Source organism: Falco naumanni, chromosome 4 (assembly GCF_017639655.2).
Source record: "Falco naumanni isolate bFalNau1 chromosome 4, bFalNau1.pat, whole genome shotgun sequence".
NCBI classification, from domain to species: Eukaryota; Metazoa; Chordata; class Aves; order Falconiformes; family Falconidae; genus Falco; species Falco naumanni.
The window spans coordinates 52,723,406-52,742,983 of NC_054057.1; the positions used below are offsets into that span (position 1 = coordinate 52,723,406).

Genomic DNA, 19,578 nt, shown 5'->3' on the forward strand with positions numbered 1-19,578 from the left:
AAGCAATGTCTGCTGAGTGAAAATCAAGATTCTGATACAAGCATAATTTACAGAATGATAAGCATTCACAACTCCTACCATTCAAAATCCAAGCTATACATGCTCAGTACTTTCAGCAAAAGTAAAAAACAAACAAACATATCAAGCCCAAACCTTGTTTTTCTACTGGAAAGCTTAACTTTTGTCCTTCAAATACCAAGGTACCTCAACACAGAAGAATTTTTAATGAAAAAAACCTAAACAACCGCAAACCAAAGATATTGTTAATTGCATCAAGATATAAACCAGGATCAAAGGTTGTTATTACTAACACACTGAAGACCCTTACATATTCTATTCTTTACTACATGAGGATAATTTTGTAGAGTAGCAGCCCAATTGGAAGGAATTATTAGAGAACTAAGAGGAGGATTAAAAACCTGAAAAGCTGAGATACTGTCACCTTCTGAACCCTTCAAAAGAATGTTTGGTTTTCTGCACTCTGGAATTGGCAATTTTCAATTTTTTTTAAACAACTGTGCATTTCAGTCTGTGCATGTTTGCATCCTTAAAGCACAGAGAATTAAACATGTGAATAGCTTCTTTTTAATATGCTTCCCAATAATGTAAGCTGTTCCAGTACTAAGCAAAATGAAAAACAGTAAGATTAAAAATTCACAGTGCTTTTGAGAATTCAGATTTTCACTTGATTAATAGTTTTTTATGGCCAAAAGTGAACATTCTGATCTGTGAATCTGACCTCCCAGATAACAGGCCAGAGGATTCTGTCTGAAGATTCCTGTATTTAACTCAATAAATCCATAGATGACTTACAGCACATTATTTAGAGAGACAGGCAATCCTCGTATAAAGACTCCATGTGATAGAGTATTTACCACTTTCCTTGATAAGCTAGAACAACCTGAATTACAATAGGTGTTAAAAATATGTCTTACTTCCCACTTTAATCCTTCAGCTGAGAGCTTCTTGCTTTTGTTACGCCCATAGAAAAAAATTCATTAATATTCTACCATGTCTGTGTGCAGGCAGTACTGACTATGCTTAAGCCCTACTCCCTGAAGAATTAAATAAAACAAAGATGTCAGTTTGACTGACTGTTTCATACCCTGCACACATTAGCTTGGTTCCCTTCTGAGTTCCCTTCGACAAGAGCCACCAACACAAGAGGCAGAATAGCTTTCTGTCCTGATTTCAGCTGGAATAGAGTTAATTTTCCTCTTAGTAGCTGGTGCAGGGCTGTGTTTTTTGGATTTGGTGTGAGAATAATGTTGATAACACACTGATGTTTTAGTATAAAAATGACCTATCAACAACTAAGTCAAGGACTTTCCAGTTTCTCAGGCCCCGACAGTGAGAAGGCTGGAGGGGCACAAGAAACTGGGAGGGGACACAGCAAGGACAGCTGACCTGAACTATCCAAAGGGATATTCCATGCTATAGAACATCATGCTCAATATATAAACTTGGGGGAGTTGACTGGGGCCTGCTGACCACTGCTCAGGCACTGGCTGGGCATCGGTCAGTGGGTGGTAAGCAACTGTACTGTGCATCTTGGGGTTTTTTCCCTTTCCTACCCTTTGGATTTTATTATTCTCCCCCCTCCTTCTCATTACAATTGCTATTATGATTTCTGTTTAATTTCCATTATTAAATTGTTCTTATCTCAACCTGAAGTTTCACCTTTTCCCTGATTTTTCCCCGATTCTCCTCCCCATCCCCAGGGGATGGAGTTAAACCACACTTTCCCTGGAGCCCAGCCCTTGTGGAGCCTGGCACTTATGCAGCTGGCCACTCTAGGGGATACCAGCCAGTACCTGGTGCCACAGACTGGCCAGAGGGTGAGGATATTTTTACTGGTCAAAGTCCAAAAGGAGTATTAATGGAAGTATGGGACATGTTCCATACCACAGTGGAAACATCTGATGAGAAGGGGTCACTGCTAAGCTGTCTCTGCTACTGCAGCCAACAATGCAGTCTAGAAATGTAGCGCGTTTCATCCCACCATAGTAGTTTTGCTATTGTCCCTGGAAAGTTAGTCAATAATGGGATTCATCTAATGATTAGAAACTTCTAATTTCCACTTCAAGTCAAATGGGTAAAGTTTGTTCATACCTATTGTTCTTATTTCAATATTGTCCTATAGCTTATATCCATGACATATTACTTACAGGCAGCAACTTCATTAATCTTCCCAGATCTTTTTTCACTGAACCAATGTCAGTCAAGTTCCTTCAATCTCCTCCTAGAAAATACCCTTTTTACAAAGCCTAACAAGATCAGAAAGCTTTCTCTTACTTATTATTTAAATTCCTGTCCTCTTCAGTGTTACAGGGTCAGAGTTACCAATGCTATTCCATATGCACTGATCACTGTTGAGACCTCAACGTTGAGACCTCAACGCTAATAGTAATTAACTACAAATTTTCTCTATTTGTTTTGCAGAACTGCATAATTGTTGTTCTTCTGTCGTTATTTCACCAAATACAATTCTTCTCTTTGACATATGGACACATTGAATTTGGCCGTATTAAAGCATATTTGTATTACCTAACTCATCAAGCTTCTCTCAAGAATACGGACACCAACAATAACTTAAGTAATAGTTATTATTCCATTTGTGTACAATAATTTCTGTGAGCTCAGTATTTACATAAAAGGATGCTTGAACTGACTTCCTAAAATAGCAAAGGGAACTACTGGCAGGGTGTTCTAGACAACTGTTGTGTTTTAAGATTCATGCCAGCACTAGGTGAAGTAAAACATCTGACTTTCCTTGCGTGTCAGCAAATAGAAATCAGGGCACAGTTTCATTTATGCTTATGTTTGCATTATAGCAGTATTGTCTCCACGGTGGTCTACGGATGTCGGGAAAGCTGTAATCATCGTATAATAAAAGCTGTTCTCTCTCCCTGTGATTTTTTCCTTTGATTTGTGGAAGAACGAGCACTGTACTCTTTCTGACCACTAGTTTTAGAAAAGAGGAAAAAATACTTGAAGAAATCCTATTTTTACTACTACCGTTTTGTCAAAGTATCATCACAGTCTGATACAAAAAGGCTAATGTAGCAGGAATAATAAATATATTATGCCATAAAAGCTAAGACAGATGTAAAACAGAAGACAGAAAGTAGTATCACTTGGTAGCAGTAAAACCATAGTAAATGTCAATGCGCTTTCTACTCATTCAGTGTTTTCATGGCATTTTAAAGGAACTGTTGTAGAATTCCCATCTAATTCTAAATGTCAGGAATTAATTGTCACACTGTGATTGTTGAAGAGTTCCTTTTTAAAAAGGCCACAATACAATTTATTACATCTTGAAAGATTTTTCAGCTTGCATTTTTATTTTTATCCATCCAATTTTTACCACTAGATGGTGCAAGATGATAACACAGGTTACACAGGATGGGCAAAACTAGAAAACTACGCAAAACGTGTAGACTGGTGTCATCACCTTATTTTCTATTTTGTGAATCTAAAAAAAAAAAAATTAAAAATCATCTTAACTTGGTTCATTATCAGAATTACTTATTTTTAAAGCAATCAATTCATGCATATTATTGAGATAAGTATTCAGCTCATTCAGACAATACCACAGATAACTGCATTTGATTCCATATTCACAAAGTATGTGTTCAAAATAAAGGCGAAATATCAAAGCAGGATACAAAAAGTCCCATATTTTTATAAATCTGCAAGAAAAGGTGCTTTGCTTTTTTTAGTACTATAGACAGAAGTATTGCATTAGGCCTCTGAAGGTTAGATACAGTTGGAACTACAATTACATGCACTTAGGGTTTTCGTGGCTACAAATTCGATTATGTGTTTCTCCAGGTACACGCTTACTTTAAAAAAAAAAAAAGTGATCCACTTGCATTTACATTCTTATTCAAGAAAACCACCACAGTTTGTTAAAAAAAAGTAGTAAATTATTTTATGTATAGCTTCAGTTCAACTGAACAGTTCAATCATTATTATAGCTACTATTTTGAACTTTATCACAATAATGAAGAGGAAAACAGTGAGTAACTATTTGTCAAGAAGAATTCGGAGTATTTATCTTCTAGCTTATTGATAATAATCTGTCACACAAAGTTGATTTCTAATGTGATTATGGACAGAAAATTGCAAGTCTCTGTTGGTAGACAAACTTCATGCCAGCTGCTGCTCACACAGATCTGGCAGTGGCAGCTGCATCCCAAGCTAACAGAGAAAAAGGGAACATTTAGAAAGTAGGAAATATTTCAAGAAAGAATAATGGACATGCCACCTAGGTACTCTTTTCTTGTGCGTGAAAACATGTATGTCTTCAAATAATCATAGAATCTCCAGTACAGTTTCAAAAAGCACTCTTACAGACAGTCAAGAACTCCTACAAACTTGTTTTTAGGACAGATGAAAATATTTTACCTTTCCTCTTAGACTCTGATCACTTTTGTTCACATCACCCCTAAAGTTCTTCCCCATTCTGAAAACAAGTCAATAAAGCTTTTCTTTCTTTCCCTGTCATCTGCCTTCCAGATGTTCAGGCAGGAGTTCCAGGTAGGAGATTGCATTTGAATGCCTAAGAATGCATTTGCCATTAGTGTTATAAATCTGCCTGAGAAGGATCAGCCTCAACTTAAATATTTTGCTTCTGAAAAACTTCCAAAATCATTCATCTAAGCCACTGTATCCTAGAAAAGAAGGCGCCAAGACAGCCAGTTTCAGAATTATTTTTAAGGCTTGAAAATTTAAAGTCAAAAAACTCTCCTTTAGTGAGTCAACATATTTTCAGCAACAGCAATGGCAATCACATCTGTTTAAAAAGCCAAAGGTGTCCTGACACTGACTTCTATACTATATAGAATTTCATAGAAACTGCTACTATATATATTATAGTGCTTTACTGTGGATTTGTTCTTCTACACTTTAATTATGGAGTCTTCTGATTATGAAGTATTCTGATCACATTCAACTGTTCCAATCCATGTAATCTCAAAAATCACTGTTTTAGAACAGTCCCTGCAGTACAGAACCTAACATTTTTGCAGGATGAGGAATACATGTCTGAATCTTACTCTCTTCCCCTGGACAGCCACAAAACTCACCTTCCTCACTGCAGGGGTGGGGGGAGGTCTGAAAAGAGGAGGTATTTTCTTGGAATTGTTAACCTTACACTTATTATAAGCATTTTAGAACTATTTTATCACCATCTAATCTACAAGATAAAAGGAAAAATAAAATCAATATACACAGCTTCCTGAAGGCACCTGTAACTGTAGGCTGACGTTCTTTTGAGACATTTTTACTGGCCACCATTTTATGCAGCAGATCCAACAACTGAAATCTCAACTGGTATCACTGCATTATACAGTTCTTTATCAAAAACTAAAGCTATTTGGGGTTGGAAAATAAGGTTGATGGCATAGCTCCCCTAATTAGCCGTCTAATGTGCAAATTATTAAGTACCTTTTTCAACTTCTGGTGAATGCACTTTGACAATAGTTTAATGGGATCTAAAAGCACATTACAGGATTGGAATCAATATGCTGATAATAGAATTTTACCTTCTACTACTGACACGAGGCAATAGAACCTCTTTTGAATGTGTCTTTCATTGCAGATAATGCTTTTGTGTCACAGTTGCTGGATGGACACTGTCATGAGGATAGCTATTTACAATGATAGATTTATGATGCATTTATTGGGCACTAATTTATTAGACACTAAAGTGGTTGTTTAGCTGAAAACTAGAGAAAATGTGCATTCAACATAAGGAGTGCAAATTAAGCTCTTTTCCCAAAGTGAATTAGCCTTACCTTGACACTATTATATTAGTATGCAATGGTTACACCAGTCAAATACTAGACAGAATGTATTTATTAAGGTTTATTAAGGCAATGAAACAAAGAATAAAAAGTAACCTGTTGCATTAAAACACAGAAGACTGTGACAAGAAACAATTAGTTGAACTACACTAAACATGCAGTCTCGTTAAAAGATGATTAATACTTCACAGTTATAGTGTTCTCTCTCCAAGTGTAAACATAGCAAAACAGCATAAGAATATTTAGTTTAACTTACATTGCATTTAATTACTCAGAAACTCACTATTTAATCTTCCTTTTAAAGTAATTCCAAACAATTAAAAATCAGAAGTCTTGATAACACAAGCTGCAGCCCTCAAAGGGATTCTTGCCAAGCCTAATTTGTTTGTTAAAATTCTCTTTTTACAGTTTTTTGTTGCAGTAGGTAGAACTGACATCATCTCTAATTTGGATCTCCTTTTATGTTATTTCTGAGCTACTTCCTCTTTTCTATATCCTTCTACTTTACTTGTTAAGGTAGGTTTTAATTTGTGTGGCTAATTTTTGAGGACATACAGAGTAGATGTATGAAGTATGGACACCAAAACCTCTCCCAAAAATATTCACTACTATTTATTTTTAATTAGAGTCTAAACTGCATTTATATTAGCTGTGATCAACAAAACTATTACTTTAAGTGCATTGAAATGAATGGCTTTAGAATACAAACAAAAGATTTTTCTTGCCCTCCACAAAAATTCTAGGTTATATTGCAGAGTACCGTCTTGTGTGCTTTGCAACCTCGTAACCAAATACGCAGATAGAACACAATTTGGTATCCGTCACTTACAGCACATGCTGCAACGCAGCAGGCGCTCTCTGTACAATACTGTACAATAGAGTAGGTGTTCTAGAACGTGCTTTTGCATACATTTGTATCACATGCCTTTATTTCAAGTTTTTGAGTGTTTCTCTAAAGACAGCGGTCAGAAGTTTTCATATAGGGAGTGTAACCCAGGGGAAAAAAAGATGTATTGTACCAGGCAATTGTTGACTCTCCCCTTCAGTATCATTCATGAACCGCAAATCTGAGGGTACTGTTTTGAATGCAGTCCAGGTTTTAGGATCTCCCATAACAACAGGAAATGGATGACAGAAAAGTCAAGATAAAGTCTGAGCCTGATGTTGTTAAAGCAGAAGTCTTGGACATCAAACTTGCTATGATTTAAGCAGCAGCAGAGAACACCTAACAATCTCCAGGACTAGCTGCTGCATCTCGCTGCTGCTTCTGTAAGATGTGCACAGTCCCAGGCTTCCCTGCCAGGCAAACTCAAGAGAACTGCTTACCCCTTTTACAGTCTCTGCTTCTTCCACTAGAAACAAAGCTGAATTCAGATGATGCTGCATGTCATAACGTGGTCAGGTCTAGTTTTTTGATCCAATTATTAATAAATACCATAATCAAGTATAAGCAGACCACAAGTAGTACACAACTTTAAATCCTCAAAAATTAAAAAGGAAGTACGACAAAGACTTTAACTAAGGAGATTAACTGTAAGAGCACATAAAGGCACACTTTTCCAGCTCTCGTGACGTTTATTTTCTACTATGAACATAAGTGATCTTTAGTACTCACACAGAGCAAATAAAAGCCATAATCAAATTATATAGTACAACTGCATTAAAACTCACACTTAAGGACCTAACTAACTGGCCCTAACTAACTGCTTTTTGGAAGCACTGAATGCCCATTTCTCCCTCCTGACTCACCTGGTGTCTCAACCCCTCAAAAAAACCCCAAAATATTTAAGGTCTGATTTCAGGACCTCTACTTTGAAAATGACAGCTAAAGGAGACAATGCTTATCTCACAATAAAGGGTGATTATCATTTAAAACTATTTTGATTTCTAACTGATTCCAAAACGAGACAGTACTTCTACAGTTTACATATCCTCTAACTTTTGCAATTGCTTGAAGAGCAATTAAAGAAACACCATAAAATATTTTGTTGAAGAAATTATCTTGGGCAACAGAACTTTTCATGTATGTTTGTTAGAAAATAATCACTATAGTTTACTACGTAAAAGACCAGACCTTTAACTTGTCATCAAAAGTGGTTTTTTTAAGCACACATTAGTTATTGTCTATTCCCAATACTGAGTCAGAATCCCTATGATGCCTCAAAACACACAGCACCTTCAACAGTTATTTCCTATCACTTTAAAAATTAATTAGTCATGGTAGTAACAATTCATCAGTCGTAAAAAAAAGTGAAAGCTATTCTTACCTGGGCTTCCCCAAGGTCATTGTTTACCACAGTGAAGTTTAGTCCAAGTTCTTCCACATCGCCTTCATAGCTCTTGAGAAAAAGCAAATTTTTGTACATTTCTGGATCTAGTGAAGCTAAATGATGAATGTCCACATCAGCACTTGTCCCCAGTAATTTTGAGAGGAAAAAACTAGCAAATGGCAACTCCACCAGCATATTTTCATAAAGAGCCTGAAAAACACAGCAATGAAAAGCACATTATATTTTATTGTTGTACATGCAGGAATTCTAAAGGCTATTATTTATTTCTCAACATTTTGGTAATTCCTTCTTAATTTGGTACCTGAATAGGATCTTCTGGTATAGCAATAGCCCAGATATTGCATGAACTTACAAGCATTCATCTGAAGTTTGAAAACTGAGTATTTTTGTGAAATACCAAGCTCCTAAATTTTACAAATTAATTATGTGGTGACTTACATTAATCTTCTTGCCTAAAGTATGATAACAAACAGGAAGTGTATTAATTGCATAGACTGGCAAGAAAAGCAAAGTTTGCTGAAGGACAACACAACTGCATCAAGAATATCTTCCATATAAAGTTAGCATCTCTACCTTCATTAGCATTTCACAAGCAGTATCCTCTCATTCTTAACAATTGCTACATGTAAAATAGTCAGCCCCTTTAAAATAACTATGTAAAACCAGTACAGTTAAAACTAATCCAAATAAACTATTTTTCTTGCATGTTATACAGATTCATGGCTGTATCTTTTTGGTGAATTCTATTGCTTAATGGCATCGTCAAACCATCCTAATTTCCCCACCAGGAGCTTACCAGTCATGACAGTACCGTACATCCGATCCTTCCTATGCCTGACACTGTTACACCTGTCAAAAAATTGCTGAACCAAAAGTGAGCCTGACCTGAATATGCAGCACTCACGAAAAATATACTTTTACTGCAAACTGAGAGCTTCCTCAACAATTTTCAAAAATGCACAGAACTCCAGCAATACCACTCTCAGTTGATCTACTGTATGACCACATTGCAATGTAAAGCATAGCAACTCTGCATATTTTTCATACAATAAGTAACAGCTTCTTGTTCATGGGAAGAAAAAAGTACATATGGAGCTCTCAAAACAAGGTGAGATTGAGACTTCAGCACTAGAAAGAGAAAGCATGGTATTATTTAGAGAAAGCCTACATAAATAAAGGAAAAATAAGAGACCACTGCCATTCCTGAAACATGCTGGCTGTGCCTAGCCTTTCCATTGTCTAGTTTGTTTGCCACATCAGCATCTTTAACAATGACAACCAAATCTTTACAGTATCATTAATATCCCTGCCAAGCTGATCAGAAAAGGCATCATCAACGTAACATCATTGTTTGTTCTCTTTTTAGTCTTCAAGAGCAGTGTTTTGTCATTCCTTAATTCCTCCAGAATCTGCTGCAAGCTTAGAAAAGGAAGTACAATGAGCAAAAAAAAAGGAAAAAAGAAGAATAAATGTAGCTGTAATCACTCAATGATATTCCAACAAAAACGTTAAGAAAAATATACACAATTCCTTAAACCTTTGAAAGAACATTTCTATGAGGTGAGTTAGACCTTGCAGAAAGAATTGAGAATAACGAGTTCAAAGCCAGAGGGTGCATTATATTTAGAGCTATATGATTTATTCAAGGTGTAGAAGTCGAAATCCTCATTTGTATAGTTGACTTTAAAAGCAAACTAGAGGGATAAATCATTAATTTGCAATGTATAAGGTCACTGTTTGCTGTTCCTGCATTAGTAACAATAAAGCTATTGTAATTCCTTAAATATATCAAAGCTACCCGAATTTAAAATAGAATTCCATCTATGACTCATAAAATGTAAATGTAGAGGTGTAATTTTTTACACAAGGCAGGTTTAAGCCTTTAGAGCATTTAATATACAAGGACTAATAAATGATAGCACTAAAAACTATGATCACATCAGCTAAATGGATTATAAATTAAATTTCCATAATGTATGCAACTGAAATACAAATGTAGACATAAATCAAGGTATTTTCTAAACACAGGTTAATTACACAAATTCAAAACCTGTCTATTTTTTATGCAAAATAATCCACTTAGCATTTTTCAAACTGGTCTTAAGTCTTAGCCACTTGCAACACTTAATCCTAGAAGCCTATCAATAATTCCTTGTCAGGAAAAAACAGCAATAGGTATATTGAAGAAACTTGTATGTTATTTTTCAAGTGTCTGTCTTTTATGAGTGTTTATTGCTAGAAATTGTGCCAAAATGATTTGAAATAAAAAGGATTAATTATAGTAGAAGCTTTTTAATATAAGTGAGTGCAGCTGCAATGCAATTAATGCAAATTGTGGCGCTATCAGGAAAATAAATGTGAACAACATCACTGGCTACTTCTGTTTGCTGCCAAATAACTTCAGTAATTTACTACATTAAGAATCAATAAAAAAATAATGCATTTCAAATGCATCACTATTAATCTTCAGGTAGTTCCAAAGTGAACATTTATAATTTCATCTAAAAACTATATAAAGCATTTTTAAATAAAATAAATTGTGCAACTTGAGGATAACTTTAATTACTCCTTCTCTTAGCCAAGTAATTGCAGTATTAAAAAAAAAAAGTCTTTTTGGAAACAAGACAAACAGTAATGTTTTAATTAGTCTGAAAGTCAAGCTATCCTAATAAAGTTTAATAAAAAATGCACTAACACTCTGGTAAATAAAATTGGTTTTGTTTCAAAGAGGTAAATTATAGCATTACAGCTCCAGCACCACACAAAGATGCTGAGAAATGCTGTGTACATCTGAACATGACCAAACAAACTGAAACTGTATTCTTCAGTTTCCCCTCTAACTTCCCTGCTTCTCTGTCAGCATGAACTGATCAAACTACCTGTCTCTGCCAAAAGGTGTGATTCCACCCATTCCTGCCACAGAAATGAAATAAACCAGCTTTCTGAATCAACTGGGTTTGTTTGCAGGTAGAGCAATTGTATAGTATAGAGGTTACATGAGCATTATGACATGCTGAATAAAGTTCAAAAGTTGCAGATTATTTGTGCTGTGCTTTGTTTGTGATGTTGGGTTTTAGGTTTGGGGGGGGGGGGGGGGGGGGGTGTTGGTGGACTGTCCTGGCTTCAGCTGGGATGGAGTTAATTTTCTTAGGAGCTGGTACAGTGCTGTGCTCTGGCTTTGATGTGAGACTTTTCAGTTCTTCAGGCCTTGCTAGGGAAAAGGCTGGAGGGGCACAAGGAGCTGGGGGGGGACACAGCCAGGTCTGCTGACCCAAACTAGCCAAAGAGGTGTTCCACACCATGGGACGCCATGCTGGGTGTGTATACCTGGGGGTTGGCCGGGGGAGCAGGTCATTGCTCAGGGACTGGCCGGGCATCGGTGGGTGGGTGGTGAGCAGCTGCCCCGTGCACTACGTGTTCCTTTCTTCCTTTCCCTCTGGATTTTATTCTTTCCCTTCCACTTTTCATTATAACCGTTACTGTCATCATTGTTATTATTGTTCCTTTATTTTTATTCTATATCAATTATTACATTGTTCTTATCTCAACCCTCAAGTTTTACATTCCTCTCCAATTCTCCTCCCCATCCCTCGGGGTGAGGGGGGAGTGAGCGAGTGGCTGCGTGGTACTTAATTACCAGCTGGAGTTAAACCACAGCATAGACACTGTTTGAAGTTGAGATTTCTTTCAAATCAGAATCCGATCCAGCTCACTGCTACGGCTGAAACCAGGTAGGAAGAACAAGACCGTTTGCTTCAATGGGAGCACAACCTTAGAGCAGCCAGTTGCCCATGGAAGTCCACCCTGACAGTATTTTTCTTACTGCAGCTAATCTAATGGCCAACAAGGGAGATAACTCCTTTCCTCTTTTTTCTTACTGAACTGTCTTGGGGAGCTATAAATTACTTGAGATGAAATACTGAACTCTCTGAACAGGCCTTCTGCAATATCAACATAAAGGAGGCAGGAGCCCAGCCTCAGTGACAGGCAAGGGACTGGTGCCCACCTCTAACAGAGGGAACCAGCTGTCAGGTTAATCAGCTGCAATATGAAGCTGCAGCATTAGAATATACTTATATATTTACTTTTTAATACAATCACACCCTCCCCACAGAAGCAGTCCTCTTTTTCTCCTCCAGTAGCCAACAGGCAACAATGCTGACAAAGAAACTGGCTTGTGGCTTGCTCTCGGAGGGAGGTGAATTCCGTTTGACTGTAAGCTCTTGTTCATACATTGCTTCAAGAACTCAAAGCCAGCAAGTTTAACCAATATACATTTTAATACTAAACTCTTCTCAAACTTCAAGTACTCTCACCCTTTGGCAAGTTTCCTTTAACTCTTACAATCGTCACTGATGGGACTAATGCCATTCTATAATGAATTCTGGGAGCTCACATTCCCCACTTTTTTATCTACCAAGCCCCTTACTTGACTTCATTGTGTCTATCCTGCAGTCCCATAAACTGCAAGCAACTTACATAAAGCAAAAAATCCAGATAGGGAGTCACAAAAGGAGCAATTAGTGGTCAAATATGACATTTGACTTCCTAGGTTTTAACCTTTTGATGAGGGGAAGGGGAATCAAACACCTTAACAGAGCCTATATACCTCTGCCTCCTCTAAAGGCTGGGCATTTATTAGCATTCCACTTCCATGGAAGTGCAATTTGCATATGCAAGTTGTGGGCGAGAGGCTAGTCTGAAGCAGAGACAGGGATGTCTACATCAAGGGCAATCACACACGCACTGTAATGCTCATAGGATGACACATTCCCAGAAGCTAAAAGGTTATGCCTGCTAAAAGGGCCAATCTGGACTTCCCAGTCCTATTTCAAACTCATGTAGGTAAGGGATGCTTTTTAGGCAGTGATGACATATCTAGATAACCATTAAAATAACTTAAAAGCTTCTGAAACAACTAAACAAAACAGAACAAACAAAGAAGTCTGGTTTTTGATAACAAATTACTTTCGGTATTCTTCACCCCAGCGTTTTCCCATTATCCAAGAAGCCTTGCTAGCTTTTTAATTTTTGTTATTTAACATCTATGGGTTAAAAGAAGTTTTTTCTGGTTAAAAGGCCAAGCAATTATTTCACTGCGAAAGAAGTAGTATTCAGTAAAAGTAACTTCATACACCTCCCTCCCTCTGTGTGTGAATGCCTGTAGAACACACCAGAAAGTTAAAAAAAGCAGAGTAACTGAAAGCCTGCTGTGGTTAATAGGTTTTGACTTCACACACAAAGCGCACAGACTGAAGCCTATTGTTCCTCTTTTAAATATTAGCTCGTTGTGATTACAGTATAGTTCAACTATAATTGATTACAACAGCGTAGCTACAAAAGAAATCAGTATATAGATCACAACTTGGTCATCTAAAGTGACAAATATGTTCAGATACTTATGAATATCCTGAATGCATTCATTAAGCACCTGTGATGTGTGGAAACAAGGAATGATTCTTTAAGGCAAGCAACTTTAAGAATATAGGCATGCAATTAGTAGCTTTAATGTATCATAGAAGCATGATCTCAGCTGGAAGGACACTTGTATACAGCGCATAGTAAGAAAGGAAGAAAAATGATGCAGTTCTCTGGGCAAGAAGGACTTTTTCCTTGTTTTCAACACAATGGGAATAACATCTGCCTGGGACTATATATGATAACTATCACAGTATTATTTAAGCACTATGTGGTCACATGAGGTATTGTTAAGGTATAACACTCCAAGATTTAGGCAACACTCTTCAGAAAGAAACTACTTTGTGCCATGTTTTAAAACTGGACAAAATCTAAGCTAGTTATTTCAGACAAATTAGCCGTATACAGTAGAGGTTACATGAGCATTGCAACATGCTGAATAAGGTTCAAATTGCATAAACAAATTCACAGATGAACCAACTAAACCTTCCTGACTGTAAGGCAGCTTTAGTGCCTTTACTTATACTTTCAGGTCTACAATTAATTCCATTATTTCTACTTAAGAAAGATTTTTAGTGAAGTAATTAATCAGTCATTGTTCCTACTTTCCATTAGTCCTTCACAACCCAGAACTGTATTTTAAAACCTAAACAATGCTAAAGTCATACCCCTAGAGAGACACACTTAAGGCTTATGGGCTGAGGCAGTAAATGACTGAGCTTAAATTCAGGTATTTCCCTAATCAGGCCCCAAGACCATAACCCTTTCTATTTCAGTCATTTTAAACAGTTACTATTAAATAATACTTAGCACTTACAGAGTGCAATAGATCTTCAAAGCTGTACAGAACCATTAATAAAAATGATAGAAAAATAGCAAAACCATTAGAACTTCCTTCTACCTTATTATTTATATTCAAGAAATATCACACTTACAAAGCCTTTGGGGCCAGAAAAGCCTTTTCTACCCTAATGAAAAAGATAAAACTAAAAAATATAAGCTACATTAAAGTTAACATGTATTCATTCCTATATCTGAAGCATTTTTAAAGCTAGCATTTAGTAATTTTAAAGCTAAAAATTTCTTACAGATATACTTAATAATGTGCTTTAAAGTGAGCAAAAACAAATTTATACCGTTCCTAACGCCAATATGACAAAATTAATTCTATCAGGTGTTGTGTCACAATGCAACATGTCTACCTGGCAGCTTTAAGTCACTGTTTCTCAGTTTTCTGAGCTTGACAATAGCAGAGACATCTGGATGCATTATATCACCATAGTAATGGAAAATCTGGTACATTATCTTCCCTATACGGCTGCAAAAATTCATAGTGCATTTTCTGTTCAAATACTAGATGCCTTTTGAAAGAGCAGGAGGCCAAAATTCCACAACTAGATGCCAGTAATTAGACTTCTGAGAGTGCTTTATTAACACTCTTGCAGCAGTGCTACAACCTCAGATGTAAAAATACTTTTTTTTTTTTTTTTTTTTTCAGAAAAAATAGAGCCTTTTGTAGATTGGCTTTACTTCTGATTTCCCACTCACTGGTAATTTGCAGATCAGTAAGTACAAGTTCACAGAAGTTCCAGAGAACTGGGGTAGGAAGACTCAGATGCAAAGGGCCTGCCTGTCAGATTTGCTACAATACCTGAAAATGGATTGCGAGTGTGTGATAAGCACCAAAGAAACCCTCGACTGACTCATTACCATAAAAATGTGGGAATCCATTTCCAAAGACTCCATGGGAGCATATCAAGTATAATGACCTTGAGTTAATTTTTAGTTTTAAAATGGGAAGTCATGCTAGTATTTTTATTCTAAGAATACAGGGCATTTAATTTTATTACAAGAGTTCTTATTACCAAAATAGGGTACTTCAGAAATGTTAGTACTTGCAGAAAACCACCATTTCATCAGCTTAGTACTTTCTTTCCGTTCCAATAGGAACAGTTCTCTCTGTAACTTATATCACACATACGATATAAATTGCAATCAATGTCATTTGGGGGGGTTGAGGGATGGGAGAAGGAAAGACTAGAGGTACTTGTGGATGCGCTGGATAACTGATAGTTATCATTCACTACTGAAGTTCCAGTAAAGGCTTAATATATTTTTTTCTTGTCTCAAATTTAAGCATAATTTATTAAGAACTGAAGATAAAAGGAAGACATCTCCTCCTTATTCAGGTTTTAGTCTTCTGAAAAACTGAAACATTTACTACTATATAACTAACCTCTGGATATGCTTCTAAGATAAATCTCTATTTTAATAGCAGTAAAACCAGTCATTTTTGAAAACAGTTCAAATAGAATAAGGAATTTCAGTAAGTATTCCAAACCTAATTGATTGAAATAGACGTAGGTGTTCCCAACTGTGAAAAAAGATAAGGATACCATTACCACACACTCTAACTGTTTATTTATTCCCTGTCTAGGAACCTGATTTAGAGGCAATAAAATGCAATCAGTACACAAACCAGAAGCAGGAATCATCTGCTAATGGAACTTTTAATTGAGGACTGACCACTGACATGAGGTAATTCTTTCCATGCAGAACTCCTTGCAGAGACCTCTATGCACTTTATCACAGTAAACAATCACTAACATATGCATTAAAGAAAATTTAAATACATTATGACCCAATAAATATCACAATCCATCAATACACACTTTTCCTTCCTAAAGATTTAGAGTTAGAATACCACATTTCAGTAGTCTTTTAGTGCTAGACATATATTTACAAGGTTAGTACTAACGTAGCTATTTGTAATCAAACGATAATTGGTTATGTTAAATGAACCAGTACACAAAGGAATTGTCAAGCTGAGTAACTGTGTCAGAAAACAGATTCAGATTAGTTTACATCTACATTCATAAATCACGAAATAACTTCCATAAGGTATCAATTTTGCTCTCTTACGATTGTGCTTCTGCACTGTAACTATAATTAAAAGAGCATGCCACTTTACATGGTAAATTTCTGTTTTGATTCCATTTCAGATGATTCAGGATTTTCCGATACAAATGATAGTCAGCTAACTTGCTTTTAAGCAAAATGCTGAGTCTACAAAATCACATGGAGGGTAACTGAAATTAATAAACCAAAAAGTTCACACAAATTACCTCCTCTTTGTACCAGTATCATAATTCCATACCTACCTTTCTAGGTATCAATGGTGGCTGCAGCACAAATCAATCAAGTGTACTGATTTAAGCCAAGTCAAAGTGGATCTTAATTAAATGGACAGTAAGCAAAGGGAAAGGGCTGCCTAAAAATCAGGAGAAAAAAAAAACCACAGCAAACCCTTCAACAGTCAGAGAAACAAAGGAAGAGTAGCAGTACAATGCTTGCTGCACCACCCTATCAAATATTCAAGCATACAAAATCCAGTTCTTCTCATTATAGAGTTTTCTTGCTTTGTTTCTCTCTACAAGCTTTTGGCACAAAAAGGGCACACAAATATGTTACAGGAAACACTTGCTTGAAGGTTTTAACTCCATATGTGCAGCTTAAAAATGATTTCAGAGTTTAGGATCTGATCCAGATCTTGCTGTGAAAAGACTCCCGTTGATTCGATCTATTTTAGATAAGGCCCGAAGATGATTAAGAACTACTTTAGGTTTTTACTGTAGACACTGCTAATCTAAGAATTGTACCTTCCAGCCAGGAATAATGTGTCACACAATAAATGACCTATCAGAGCTCTATTCAAAGTTACAAACAGTAACCACAAGTCACACACTCTTAAGATACAGAAAACTAATCAAATCAGTAATTAATGGCCTCACATTTACTGCTATGGTAATTAAATTGGTATGTGATCTACTATTACCTTTCTAATGTTCAGTTTTACAAAAATACACGTTTTATAACTTTTTTAAATTATACATCTAAAAACATTTAGATAGGTGCACAGAATGGTCTGTTATATCTCAAATCAGTACAGTAACCTATAAGAAGTCATATGACATAAACCTTCATCAACATAATATCCACCAGGCCATGCAAATTACTGAATTCTATGTAACATTAAATATTAATGATCAAAGACTAATCCTAGATTGTCTCACCTATCCATCATCAAAATAATGGATTTAAACATTTAAAATAAACACATCATTTTTGCTCAGTCCTTGCTGCTTCTTCCATCAAAATTCTTTACTTGGCTCCACAAAGGAAGGATTCAGTTCAAAACAACAGTGACTCAAAAAAATTGTCCTTCATACTGCCTTCCCACCCATTTAAGACAAAAGCTAAGTCTTTCCAAAACAAACCTAAAGCATTTCAGAAAACTCCAGTGTCTTCCAAGGACTGCAGATTCTATTTCTTTAGAAAAAGAGAATTAATTTTATATTTCAAAGATAGTGCATATATGCTTCAGCAACATGAATGCGTGACTCGCTACAGCTCTTCAATATGCTGGAGTAAGAGAAGAGAAATGGAGACAGTAGAATTCAGTATAACCAAAAATACTGAGCGTATTAGACAAAAATCTTTAGTGTCAGAAAGAGTCACCTTGTTGGAGGTGTAAAGATAATCACTGCAAAACATAATACATACAAGAACTAGACAAGTTTATGTCAAAAAGGAATAAGAGGAAACCATTACAATTATCATTCTAATCTTCCTATGGACTTCCTGCCATATTCTTAAAACTAATGCTGATACTTCTTTGAATGTAAGTAAATTATCATAAGAATTAGCTACTTGATGTCAAATAATTCCAAATGCAAAGAATGTCCCTTTCAACAACATCTGCCACATTAACATCATATAATACATGCAAATGTAAACTGGAAATGGAGAAAGATAATACGGTATACAAGACTGAGTTTAGGTCTGAGTAATATAGTAAAGTTCAGATTTTACTTCTGTATCTGTCACTGTTCTACTAATCCTTATTTCTGGTGAAATGGTTAACCAGTGTTTCCCTCTTTCCAGGTCTGCAGCAGACCATTCAAGAATCAGCACTGATAGAATCCTCATTTAAGATTCTCAAGTGTTGCTTCCAAACTTCCCTTCTCTGGCTATGTCACTTGAAGTTTTAGTTTTGGTAGCCTGTCAAAAATGACAATTTTTGTGTTCTGCTGAGCCAAGCCCACTACATTGACAAAGCTGCAGCAGGGAAGTCTGCATGTGGAAGGATTTTTTTACTGCTGCCAGAACTTCTGCCCATGGAAAGGAAGTTAAACCAAATCAGGTGCCTCCCCACAGCCCAATTTTACTGTCACATCCATACTTCTGGGACACCACATGGGACAAGACTTTACTTTCCAGGGAGGACAACAAAGAATTTGGGGCTAGAACACCTGTCTGAATGTCCCTGACAGCCCAGGGCACCCACAGTTCTCAAGCAAAGCCTGGGCCTCAGAAAGTCACTGCTATCCTTCCAGTGAGCAAAACTGAATTTTTGAATTTTGAATATTTTTTTTTAATTAAAAAAAAAAAAAAGAATTTGAATTCAAGTTTCAAACCCCACCAGTGGTGAAAGACTGCTACCAGAGGTGTGCACAGTAAGATGAGCTTTTACTTTTAAGGAAGAGAAAGGGAAACGCTTAAAAGGCACCAAAGTTAAAATAATATTTACATTACAAAGTAAAGTCACTGAAAGTTGAGAAATGTAAACTTTGGAAGTGTTTGAGTGCTGCTGTTGTTTAAGCAAATTCATGTCTGCTTTTTTGCCTTTTTTTAAAAAAAAAGAATTATTTCAGACAACATATGCAAGTGCATGATCACATGGTATTATTTCTACCAGGCCTTTTCCTCATCGAGTGATCAGTAAAAGCTGCATGGACAGCCATGCAGTTTGTATAGTATATAATGTCAATTTCTTCACTTTACTACAAAAATACACCCCAAGTAGTCAATAATTTTTGTAGGGTTACAAGAATTTAAATTTTTAGATAGGCTGTTTTTAAGGTTAATTTTAAAGTTTTTAGGCTTTTCTACTTTTGAACTGAATAATTAACACAGAAGATGTCAAGCTGTTAGAAACTTCCTGATGAGAAGAAAAAATGAATTAGGTGTGTATCTATGGTACTGAAAGTAAAATGCAT

The 19,578-nt window shown here is 36.1% G+C and overlaps 1 protein-coding gene across 2 annotated transcripts in view; it reads right to left on the bottom strand.

Moving 5' to 3' along the window:
• UBE3C (ubiquitin protein ligase E3C) overlaps window positions 1-19,578 on the bottom strand; it is a 77,277-nt gene that overhangs the window by 9,279 nt on the left and 48,420 nt on the right. For both annotated transcript variants that reach the window (XM_040589227.1, XM_040589226.1), the window contains one exon: window positions 8,078-8,290. In XM_040589227.1, the coding sequence (XP_040445161.1) occupies window positions 8,078-8,290 (213 nt within the window). The remainder of the gene's footprint in view (window positions 1-8,077; window positions 8,291-19,578) is intronic.